A 10,816-nucleotide genomic window follows, 5' to 3' on the forward strand; every position below is an offset into this window, starting at 1 on the left:
TGGGTATTTATAGGTGGAGGGGATGCCTACTTGGAGGAGGGGCATTTCCCCTTGTGGCGGCGCACCAGGAGGTGAGCCCCACCCTTCAACCCTAGGCGCACTAAGTTGTGCCTTGGGGCCACCCTAATGGGCCTTAAGACCCATCTGGTTGCCCCCCTAATAGGCCTAGCCTAATTGGGCAGCCCAGGGCGCCTGCTATCATTCCTGCCCCCCGAGAGCCCTCATATATAACTATCTTCCCTTCCGGAACTTTTCCACCTTCCCGCTTTTGTCCGGGTTTCTCCAAAACACTTCCGGTTTCCCAGAAACACTACTATTTATCTCTCGAAACAATTTGTGTTACCTCCGAAACTTTTTCGGTGATATTCTCCTAAGCTCCTAACTCCTATAGTACGCAACAGATCATAAACCCTTAAGGACGACGCATGAAACTTCTGCAAACGGATGGCAGAACATATGAAACCATGATAAGAAGAAACACACCTTCCTTTATTAGTAAAAAATAAAGATATTGATATAGATTAATAACTTCTAATCTAGACTAACCGAAAAAGGTTAATTTGTAGCTAGTTAATTAACTCTTAGTCACATCACGTTGTGGGGTCTCACAGTCACAGAGGAAGCAAAGTAAAACGTGAAGTGCATGCATGCACATATTCAGAGTTCAGACAAGAAGAACGGGTACTGCACAGTACTCAACTGATTGACCTGGAGCCTGGTTTGGATGGTATCAATCAGTAGGGGAGGTACACACATCGCCGTTGCCGGCACAACATGCCAATATATGAGAAAGGATTCATTAGTGTCTTCTACGGATAAACGGCAGCTATCTAGCTGACAGAGTCATGGAAATTCTGGGAAACCCCATTCGAAAACAGAAATTCAATTTGAAGTGGTAGCCAAACTAAATCAGTCCTCGGAAATTAGACCACAAAAAAAAGGCTGAGCTGGCTAAATAAACGAAAGGATTTCATAGCAGAACCTTGCTTACTCGACAAGGATTTTATTCTCAAATTATTTTACCTATTTTTGTATACTAAATTCGAGAATTTCTTTAAAAGAATATTCCCATTGATCTCTCTCTTTTTTCCCACTCATTTTGCTTGCAACGTCGCCACTTGCATAGCCTCGGCATGCCCAGGAGAAACTCTGCCAGCTAACTGGATGGATGGTGGTGAGCTTCTTCAGGTAGTGATCAGGTCATCAAGATTGTACTCCCTCCGTTCCCAAATATTTGTCTTCCTAGAGATTTCAACAAATGACTACATACAAAGCAAAATGAATGAATCTACACTCTAAAATATGTCTACATACATCCGTATGTTGTAACCATTTGAAATGTCTAGAAAGACAAATATTTGGGAACGGAGGGAGTAGTACCCAGAGCAGTTTGCCACCACACCAAAAGGGAAAGTCAAGCCCCGCTAGTTCCTCATGTAATGAGTCCTGCATCACTTCCTCTCACAATTTGATCTCCGGTTAAGCCACCATGTCCAGAATTGCTCATAGACATCTCATTGCTAGCACCAGAAAAAGAGAGCAACATAAAAGAAAACAGCAAAATAACAGCTACAATTATAGTGTTCATCAGATAAATAAACATAGCAGGGAATGATCATTCTTGTCCTCTAACCAGGGCGGTAGCCACTCAACATATCAGTACACCAACAATATGAGCCGGTTCTTTCCTTTTGCCAGTCGCATTAATTCAGATGTGCCTCTACGATGTACGACAGAGAAAACTGTACATGATGAACAACTCGAAAGACCTTCCGGAGCACATGCCCTGCAGGTCTAAAGCAGCAGACCAACAGAAAGTTTCATCGTGCAAGAAGAATGGACAGTTGGCACACAAGAGATAATGGTTGTAATCATGTATACCGCCCAAAAGTACGACATACTCCAGCAGAGCGTAGCAGAACGGGGACGACAATAACAAGATCCAAATTACACACTACTTTTGGCAATTGGTCAGTCAACGAATGATAACATGACGCAAAAGATAACTGGCAACACAAGTACAAAATCCACCGTCGGTGATAATACTGACACCAGAAAGCAGAAGGTGGTCGAGCTGTGAGTGCGATGTCTCAGGCAATCAGCCAAGCAGGAGAATGGACGATGGGATCAGCACCGGCCAGTGAAGTAGGAGACACACTTGAACTGTAGCATGAGCCAGACACTCCACCTGGTAACAGGTTGCTGGATGGCACACATCTTGGGCCTGCAATTGATTTCAAGTAAAAAAATGAAGAAAGCAATGGACTATTTGAAAGATAAAAGAGTAATTAAATACATATTTGGCTATACATCTTCCAGAGTGAAAGGTGGCCGATGGGAGCTAATTTACCTTTCTGTTTATTTGTAAGTTGGAATCTAACCCGCACTTCAACTAAATAGCCTCTGGCGGATATGCGCGATCTTTGACCAACTTTCTCCGTCAGGTGCTCGACAGCTCTCCTTCAATAGCTCAGAACAACTCGATATACATATCTCCTGGAGGGAGGATGGCAGATCTGGTAAAGATGATATGTTCGGGCAGCTAAAGATCCAGAGCGACTTCAGATTGGAGAAACATTTCAGATTTGTTGGCAGGGAAATCATTTGACAATCAATGAAACACAGGCCCATGACAGATGTGAAATTTGCTGATTCTTCGAATGAAATGAATGGTTCGGTGCATCCTTTAAGAGAAAGATGTGCTGGAACCGTGAGACCTTCAGCCGAGAGCATGTTGTTGATTATTACAGGATTGCTAACATCAAGTGTGCGCTGGACTCGAAACTGTGAGACACACTCGGGGGTGAGTTTCGGAACATCAATCAAACATACGCTGGAAAGATGCAGCAGGGAAGGCAATCCTTCGAGCGTACATAAATCTGGCAAGTGAAGCAGTGAGAGTGATTTAACAGAGGTGAGACTACCAACAGAAAAGCATGTAGTGGTTCTGCAATTGGCTATGTGAATATTCTTCATTTGTGGCCAGTCAGTACAGAGGAAGTCAGCTGCAAGCACGCAATTCTTTATGGTGAGGCTTTCAAGGGATAATGGCAAACATTCAGCTCCATGTGCCAACCCTAAAGAAGGGCAGGAAAACAATTCAACAGCTGAAACAGAGGTAACAACTCGTAAGCCCCCTAATGACCAGAGGCACCAGCAATATCCGACTTGCAAGAAGTTAAGTTTTGTCAAACGTTGGAGGATCTCTTTTGAAGGAAGTGTAGTTAAAGTCATAATCTTTGAAAGGATCAATATTTGCAGTGAAACCAGGCCATCAAGGCAAACAGCTAAAGCTTCATCTGTAATACTGCATGAAGAAAGAGTAAGTTCACGAAGTCCTGATGGTGGAACCAGCGGCATCCCAATGCTCCTTCCATACATGAGTCTCATCATATGCTCATGGCGGAATATCCATGCCTTTATGATATCCTCTTTCATCAGTACTTCATCTTTATCCCTTTCTAGAGAACTTTCAAGGTTTTGAACATGTGACATATCAGTATGCATCAATATCACCAGCTGCTTCAGAAAAGAACGTTCTGACGAGAGTACACTCCTAATATCTGATCCTGAATCCACCTCCCATATTAAACTAAGTTGTGATGCCAAGTAGTCTGTCCTAATGGTTTTCTCCCTCTGATCATGATGTTCCAGCTCATCGTTGGACATAAATAGAAGCAGTGGACAATTGTATACTGCTAACTCTTCAAGTCCTAGTGGAAGGCAAGGTAATGCCTTCAGGTTTGGCATATTATCGAGGTAAAGTACAGAGCAATTCCTAAATAACTCGGTACTGGATGGTAGGCTTTGTACTACACTGCAATTTTCAAAGATTAATGATCCCAAATTTTCAAAATACGAACCATCAAGTAACCATCCTGGATATTTTGAAGATTTGTAACCGCTAATTGTAAGATCCTCAAGTTGAGGTGGTGGCATCATGCCTTCTAGAACCTCCAGATGTAAACTATCCTCTGCATTTGTGTTATTCTTGTAACTCCATACAAGTTGTAAGCTGCCAAGATGACTTTTCTGATGCAGCTTTGATTCTAAGGCTTGATCCTTCCCAGTGACATTCTCAAGATTTGTCACACATAAACTGCCATGAATCTCGTTCATGTCCCTCAACTGTTGCAACTCATATCCCTTTTTCTTTTGCACAGAAAAAATCTCAAATTGTTGGAGCGAAGTTAGCTTCCCAATGTTTGGAATTTGAGGCACTCCTTCGTTGTACGACCATTGAAGATGTCGCAGCTTCGTTAAATTGCAGAGTTTCTCAGGCAAACTGCTAACTTTTCCATTTAATAGAAGTAACTGCAAGTGGTAAAGACTACAAAGTGATCTTGGCAATTCAGAAACCGGTGTTTCGCTGATGTTCAAATACCGAAGGTGCTTTAACTCACCAACTGATTCTGGCAGCTTAGTACTGTTATATGATAACAAACAAAGTACACGCAACTTCTTCAAATTCTGTAGTATCTGGTTGAAAAGGTCACTTACATCATCTGTTACGAAGTCTATGCAGATAATAGTGCGTAAATGATGTAGCTTGCAGATACTTTGCTTGTGTTGCATCATACTATCAACACAGACAGATAAATGTCGAACAGTGGATGGTATTTCTGTCACCTTATCATCTTCCAGTCTGAAATAGTCTTCTTTGGAGAGTAATTCTGCCAGATCATGAAGGAGATCATGCATTACATAGTACGTGGAAGTGTTTTCCTCATTAACTGGTTGAAAGAATGAAGCAGAGATCATCTCCTTGAAGCAATCACTCCCGGTATCTTCCACTCTTTTGGCTTGGTTGCGCGTATCAATAAGGCCCTCGGCCATCCAGAAATGAACCAAATCATCAATGTCATATTTGTAGCCTTTTGGAAACAAGCTGCAATATAGGAAGCACCTCTGCAGACATGGATCTAACTTCTCATAACTCCACAACAGAGCTCTCATGGGCTCACTTAATTTGTCAACCTTAATAGTTAGAGCATCCTTCCATGCAGTGATATCTGTCTTCCCTTTTAACTGAGAGCCCACAACTTTTGCTGCCAAAGGAGATTGTCCAAGCCTTTTAGTGATCTTCTTTGCAAAATCATCCAGCTTTTCACGCAACTGCGGATTTCTAATTTCTGGTCCAGATAATGCATGTTGCTTGAAGAGTGCCAAGAAGTGAGCATCTTCCATGTTTTGCAGAGGAAACACTTCCTCACAGCAAAGAGCAGCTGGAAATATATCCCGTCGAGAAGTTACCAAAACTTTGCTTCCCATCTCTTGGGAAGCTAGAGGAGCCAACAGTTGGTCCCATTCCCTTTCACTGCCAGGTTCGAACCAAACATCATCCAACACAAGCAGGAATTTCCCGGATTCCTGTAGTATGTTTGTCAACTTGCGCTGTAGAGTATCAAGGTTATCAATGTGTGGACATTCCCCCTGAGAGGCAGACTCTATAATCTCACGTGTATGACGGCGGACATCAAGTTTCCGTGAGATGCTTACCCACATTGTCACATCAAAATATTCTTTTACCCTCTTGCAATTGTAAACAAGCTGCGCCAAGGTGGACTTTCCCATGCCTCCAGCTCCAACAATGGCCAAACTTGAGTACATAGCTGTACTGCACTCTGTAGTAGCGGTTGTCTTGGTAAGACAATCTATTATATGATTGCAATCCTTATCACGACCAATCACTTTCAGAGGTGGTAGTGATGTCGTCTCGGGAACAACAGCTGATGGTATTGTGGGGCTCTCTCGATCACAACCAGCTGGTAAGCAGAGCAGTTCACGGAATTCCTTTGCTTTTGCTAGTGTAGCCTTCAGTTCATTCAGCTGGCTAATTAGCTTTCTGTTCTCAGAGCTCAGATTGGACAGTCTGCTTGATGCAGCACGTAAAGGCTTCATAAAAGTGCTGCTGATGGAGGAGGCATTGCCAGGCAAGGAATCCTTCTCGTTTGCTTTGTGCTTGAGGAGGTTGTACTCGTGCCCATCCAGCAAGTCTTCGGCCATGTAGAATGCTTCTTTGAGTTCCTGAAGCCATTTGTCCAGCCTAGCCCTATGGTTTCCCTTGTTTGCTGCTTCAATCACCAGCTCGAATTGTGGCAAGATAGTGGTCTCCAGTTCATGGAGCTCACGCGCCATGTCCACTCCAAGGAATGTTGAAGCATTAGCAAGGAGTTTCTTCAGGACTGGTGATGCAGCTAATCTTAAGCCAGCACTAGCTAACGCCACTTCCGTCATCAGATTGTGGTTTTTTGGTGTATATGCCTAAGGAGGGGAGTTGTGCTTGGTTTTTGGATGCTCAGATCATGGGTGGGAAACGTGTTGTAGTAGGAAACCACCAGATAAATTAACCAACTTCAACGGCAATAAGGAAAAAAAGGCCTAGCTGTAGGCAATGCCAAAATCTAACAATGAGAGACGAGCAATGAAAGCGCTTCTGGAGGTAGGGACAACCAGTGAATATAGCAACGGATGAAAAGCCTGTTGGAGAGGGAAACCACGAGACAGATTAGCTGGTTGCAACAACAAAGACAAACAAACAGATTTGCGGAGGAAAAATAGAGGAGAATAGTCGTGAGCTTACACAGATGAAGAAGTGAGAAGGACAGTTGTTTGAGCCGTCGCAGAGATGAGGCAAGGTTGTAGGACATGCAGTACGCAGATGGTAGGATGTAGGAGCTAATAATGTTGTGTTGCATAGAATGGGAGGAGGCGAAAATCTCTTGTGTTGCAGAGAATGGGAGGAGGCGGAAATCTCCAAACAGCTGATCCATCAAGCTACTTGTCCATTTTTTAAGTTTAGCTGAGCTGGAGTTGTAATAAACTAACCAGTAACCGATGTGGACATGCGCAGCACATGTTTTCTTCATCTTGACTCTCCGCAGTGTAATGCATCTAGACATTCTGCGTAGTGTTCAGCTAAAGATTAATTTGTCCTGGAAGAAGGAATAAATTGCCTTAGCTCTGTATATACATCGTTTCCTTCATCATAGTGTAACAATTCACATGTAAGGTTTCCCCAAAGACATCTCTGTTCTTGTAGGCCTGCCTGCTTCATCAATTTAACATTAGTACAGTAAGGGCAGCCCCAGTGCATGTAGCTCCCGCTTGCACAGGGTCTGGGGAAGGGTCCGACCACTTTGGGTCTATTGTACGCAGCCTTTCCCTACATTTCTGCAAGAGGCTGTTTCCAGGACTTGAACCCGTGACCTCATGGTCACAAGGCAGCAGCTTTACCACTGCGCCAAGGCTCCCCTTCAATTTAACATTAGTACAGTAATTGGCTAAAAGCTTTGTAAATAAATTTACTAAAAGAAAAACAAGCACCATCTATCCTGATGTCTCTGAGTCATTATCACTGTTGCTAGTGCACACACTTACAATAAACAAAGGCCAATACCAAAAAAGAAAGGTAAAGCTAAAGCAAGCATGAATGTCACTGACTGGTTTCAGAAGGCTTGAAGCTTTGGCGAAGTCATCCAAATGGGCGCGCACCTTCGTATACTTTACCGACCACTTAATGAAGCAGGAACCTACTTTAAGGACGCGCAATTCCGTGTCTTTTCATGCTTTACCGACTAGATTACTGTCATTTGCACGACCCACCCAACTAATGGACACGCACTTTCCAGTATTTTCCTGCTTTGCCCACTTAATTACTGTCTGTCCGGTACACCTACAAGCAGAAAACAGGAAAGCGTGCATGTAAGTCAAGCCCACCATGGGAAATCAAGATATCAGAATTCCTTTTAAAGGATCCTCTTCAGGGCATAAACAAAATAGAAGAAAACTCAGCGAGAATATGCCAGGAATCAAATTCGGATAGTAGTCATCGGTACAAATAAATCATTGGTGCAAGGAACAAGATCGAGTTCATTCGGTAGTGATGCACAAAAGCCTTGCATAAACATACAAGAGCCCACCTAAAAATGCAGTCCCCATAAATACTGGACAGCGTGAATACAGTCTCAGCATAGTGAAACCTTCTCATTACGATCCGAATCAGGCAATACAGCACAGCTAGGATACAAATTTGGCCATAGTCCTGCTCCAAGAGGTGAGTGGAGGCGTGCGAGTGGATCGGTGGGGGGAAAGGTGGTGCATCAATCAATGGTAGCAGAATGATGCAAATTGAGTCTTGAGGCAAGATTGCAAGAAGAATGTGGGCACTGTGCATTGACAACAGAAGCAACTGATTGAGCTGAATGAAGTCTGCTCCCCGTTTGATGGTACAGTAGTTTCAATCAGTAAATCATATCCGTACTGATTTATAAATTCACTGTAGAATTCAATTCATTTGCTCTTGAATAAAATTAAGCAACAGCTCAAGAAGTTCTGCTGATCTGTGAGCGTGTTGAGGTGTTGCCCTCTTTAATTAGAGCAACATGGATCATCTCCCAACCATACATACCTTGCTGCCTCTGTGATCACACCCATCCATCTACACTGTGAAATGCGAATGCATACACCTCCTCCTACACTGATTAACTGGTCCGGCTATCAAGGCGAGTTTTGATTGAAAATACTATGATGGAAATTAAGCTGTTATCGTGTAGGAGTACTTGGTAATTTTGCTGCCTGGGATCCAAATTGAAGGAGAGGAGATGCGCACCTTTTTTGGTGTCCACCCGCCTTGAGGCTTCAGCGACCACCATTGTCGGGCGCACCAGGCTCAAACGGTGGCCCGCCGTCGCGAGGCGGGCGCGCCAGCCGCAGCTCCAACCGAAGGGGGCCCGACCACCGCCTCCTCGGCGGGCGATCCCTCTCCCTCTCCCATTCCCACTTGGTTGGATTTGGACTGGAAGTGGTACGCGGTGGGCCGGCGGCTGGCTGAGGTCGGTGGGGCATACCATACGGGGGGCGCACACCAGACCAGAGAGGGGAGTTGCCGCCGGTGCCGATTTGCGGCGGCGACGCCGGAGAACGGGAGTAGCGATCTGGGTGGGCTAGGCGCGTACGTGGGCTGGCCTGGGCTGGGCTGCCTTTGTAGTGGGCTAACCCAAGTGGGACTACCTTTGTACCTTGCCCATGTGTTAGCGTTCCCACGCATTGGGTGCACAACGATTTCTCAAAAAAGAAGAAAGAAAAACCTACAGGACGAAAACGCCAGGTCGCAGCTAGCTCTTTGTTATACAGGAATATAGGGAGGGAAATTTGTTGGAGAACTAAGCCACTACCCCCGCCTCCTTACCCTCTCGCTTAGGGCATCTCCAGCCGTTGGCCCCCCCAGGAGGCGTTTTTTTCGCCGCCTGGGGGCTGCCGGCGAAGATTTAGACTCTGGGACGAAATTTTTCCCAGCCGTCCTCCCACCCAAGATGCATTTCGAGGACGCGTGGCGGCACCGCAGCTCGACACCGTCTCCAGCACCATCGAGGAGAGGAGGGAGGAGGAAGGAGGAGGAAGGGGGGTGCCTGGCCGCGCCCGCGCCCGCTGTCGTGGTTCTAAGCCTGACAGTAATGTAGGGGGGGTGTGTATGAAGAGACTAGATCTTAGCTATTGGGAAGTTGTAACACGCAAGGTTTACGAGTTCAGGCCCTTCTCGGAGGAAGTAACAGCCCTACGTCTCGGTGCCCGGAGGCGGTCGATTGGATTATGAGCGTGTAGATAACAGGGGTGCGGACCCTTCATACTGAGGAGGGGGGTGGCTTATATAGAGTTCGCCGGCCCCCTCCTGCCCTCAGTAATGCAGGGTTTAAGGTACATTTAAGACTTGGGCGTTACTGATAACGCCCCTAATAAAGTGCTACAATGACCATAAAGACTATTTAATGGCCGACCGTTTGCCTGCGGAATGACTTTTAGGTCTTCTGGCAGTCGAGTGATAGCTGCTTGGTCGAGTGATAGCTTCTTGGTCAAGTGTCTTGAATCCGTCGAGTGGGATACCTTCAAGTCGATTGAAAGGTGACCTCTTCTAGGGACGTCCTTGGGTAGGACTCTTGGACAGGTCCGTGTCCCTACCCTAGGTACGTAGCTTCATCATTAGCCCCCGAATGGGTCGAGGTTTGAGTGGAGAAGGAGTCGGAGAACTCTTCCGGCTGGCCTTTCAGGCCACGTGAGAGCTTCGTTGGGTCAATCGTCACAGATGACGTTGCCGACTTTTTTTTCAGTCGCCTTGACCCATTCTAGGTTTTTTCGTCGAGTGAATTTTTTTACATACCGAGTGTCGGTGCGAGTGGGATCTCCTGTTTTGGCAAGTTGCTTCTGTCGCTCGCGGACGTTGCGGGATTTTGGATTTGGGGAAGCGCGCGGGACGGAGGCAGCCGCAGTAATCGGAAGCGATAAAGGGGAAGCTCCTCGATCTCCGCGTCGCCTTTTTCGCCACATACTGCACGCGTGTCTGCTGCGGGATTTGACTGGATTTTCTGGGCCTACCAGTCAGCCACTCGGGAGCGGCCCCTTATAAGTTGCCGGCTCGGGGTTTTCCAAACCGTGCGCTCTGTTCTCCTTCCTCCTTCCTCTCTATCTTCGCCAGTCTTTCCGTTGCCTCAGCTCCCACCCGAGCGCCGCAAGCCCGCGTAAGACCTCGCCAGCGACGATGGTGAAGGGCAAGACGACGGCTCTGGAGCGTGCGAAGAAGGCAACAGCGGCAGGGAAAGGAAAGAAGTCTGCACGGGGCGGATCTTCCTCCAGGACCACCCTGTCCAAAGGCTGGATCCAAGGCGACTGGATGCCGTCGGTGCTCCGGCAGGAGGATCTCGACGACATGGTTGAGGGGGGAGCCATTCCCCACGAAGCAGCGCGACTTCCTGGGTGAGAAATCGAGCCTCAGCCCCGCGATGGTGAGTGTGTGCTCCTACCCACTCACATCGACCGAGGG

The 10,816-nt window shown here is 46.3% G+C and overlaps 1 protein-coding gene and 1 long non-coding RNA gene across 3 annotated transcripts; both read right to left on the bottom strand.

The window, feature by feature from the left end:
• Positions 1-1,933: 1,933 nt before the first annotated feature.
• LOC119332472 (putative disease resistance RPP13-like protein 1) lies at positions 1,934-6,818 on the bottom strand. 2 transcript variants are annotated; one of them, XM_037605655.1, is made up of 3 exons: positions 6,584-6,818; positions 2,351-6,480; positions 1,934-2,224 (listed from the first exon to the last, which is right to left on the bottom strand). In XM_037605655.1, the coding sequence occupies exon 2, from the start codon at positions 6,235-6,237 to the stop codon at positions 2,389-2,391; it is 3,849 nt and encodes a 1,282-aa protein (XP_037461552.1). In that variant the 5' UTR covers positions 6,238-6,480; positions 6,584-6,818; the 3' UTR covers positions 1,934-2,224; positions 2,351-2,388. The 2 variants fall into 2 exon arrangements, with proteins under 2 accessions (XP_037461552.1, XP_037461553.1); XM_037605656.1 differs by having other exon boundaries at positions 2,351-6,818.
• Positions 6,819-7,332: 514 nt separating this feature from the next.
• LOC119332473 lies at positions 7,333-8,964 on the bottom strand. The gene is made up of 2 exons (XR_005160946.1): positions 8,612-8,964; positions 7,333-7,675 (listed from the first exon to the last, which is right to left on the bottom strand). It is a non-coding gene; the product is annotated as an uncharacterized LOC119332473 (long non-coding RNA).
• Between the last annotated feature and the right edge of the window lie 1,852 nt (positions 8,965-10,816).

Source organism: Triticum dicoccoides, chromosome 7A (assembly GCF_002162155.2).
Source record: "Triticum dicoccoides isolate Atlit2015 ecotype Zavitan chromosome 7A, WEW_v2.0, whole genome shotgun sequence".
Lineage (NCBI taxonomy): Eukaryota > Viridiplantae > Streptophyta > Magnoliopsida > Poales > Poaceae > Triticum > Triticum dicoccoides.

Coding starts and splice junctions, on each gene's coding strand:
- LOC119332472 (XM_037605655.1), bottom strand. CDS start 6,237: ATGACGGAAGTGGCGTTAGCTAGTGCTGGCTTAAGATTAGCTGCATCA.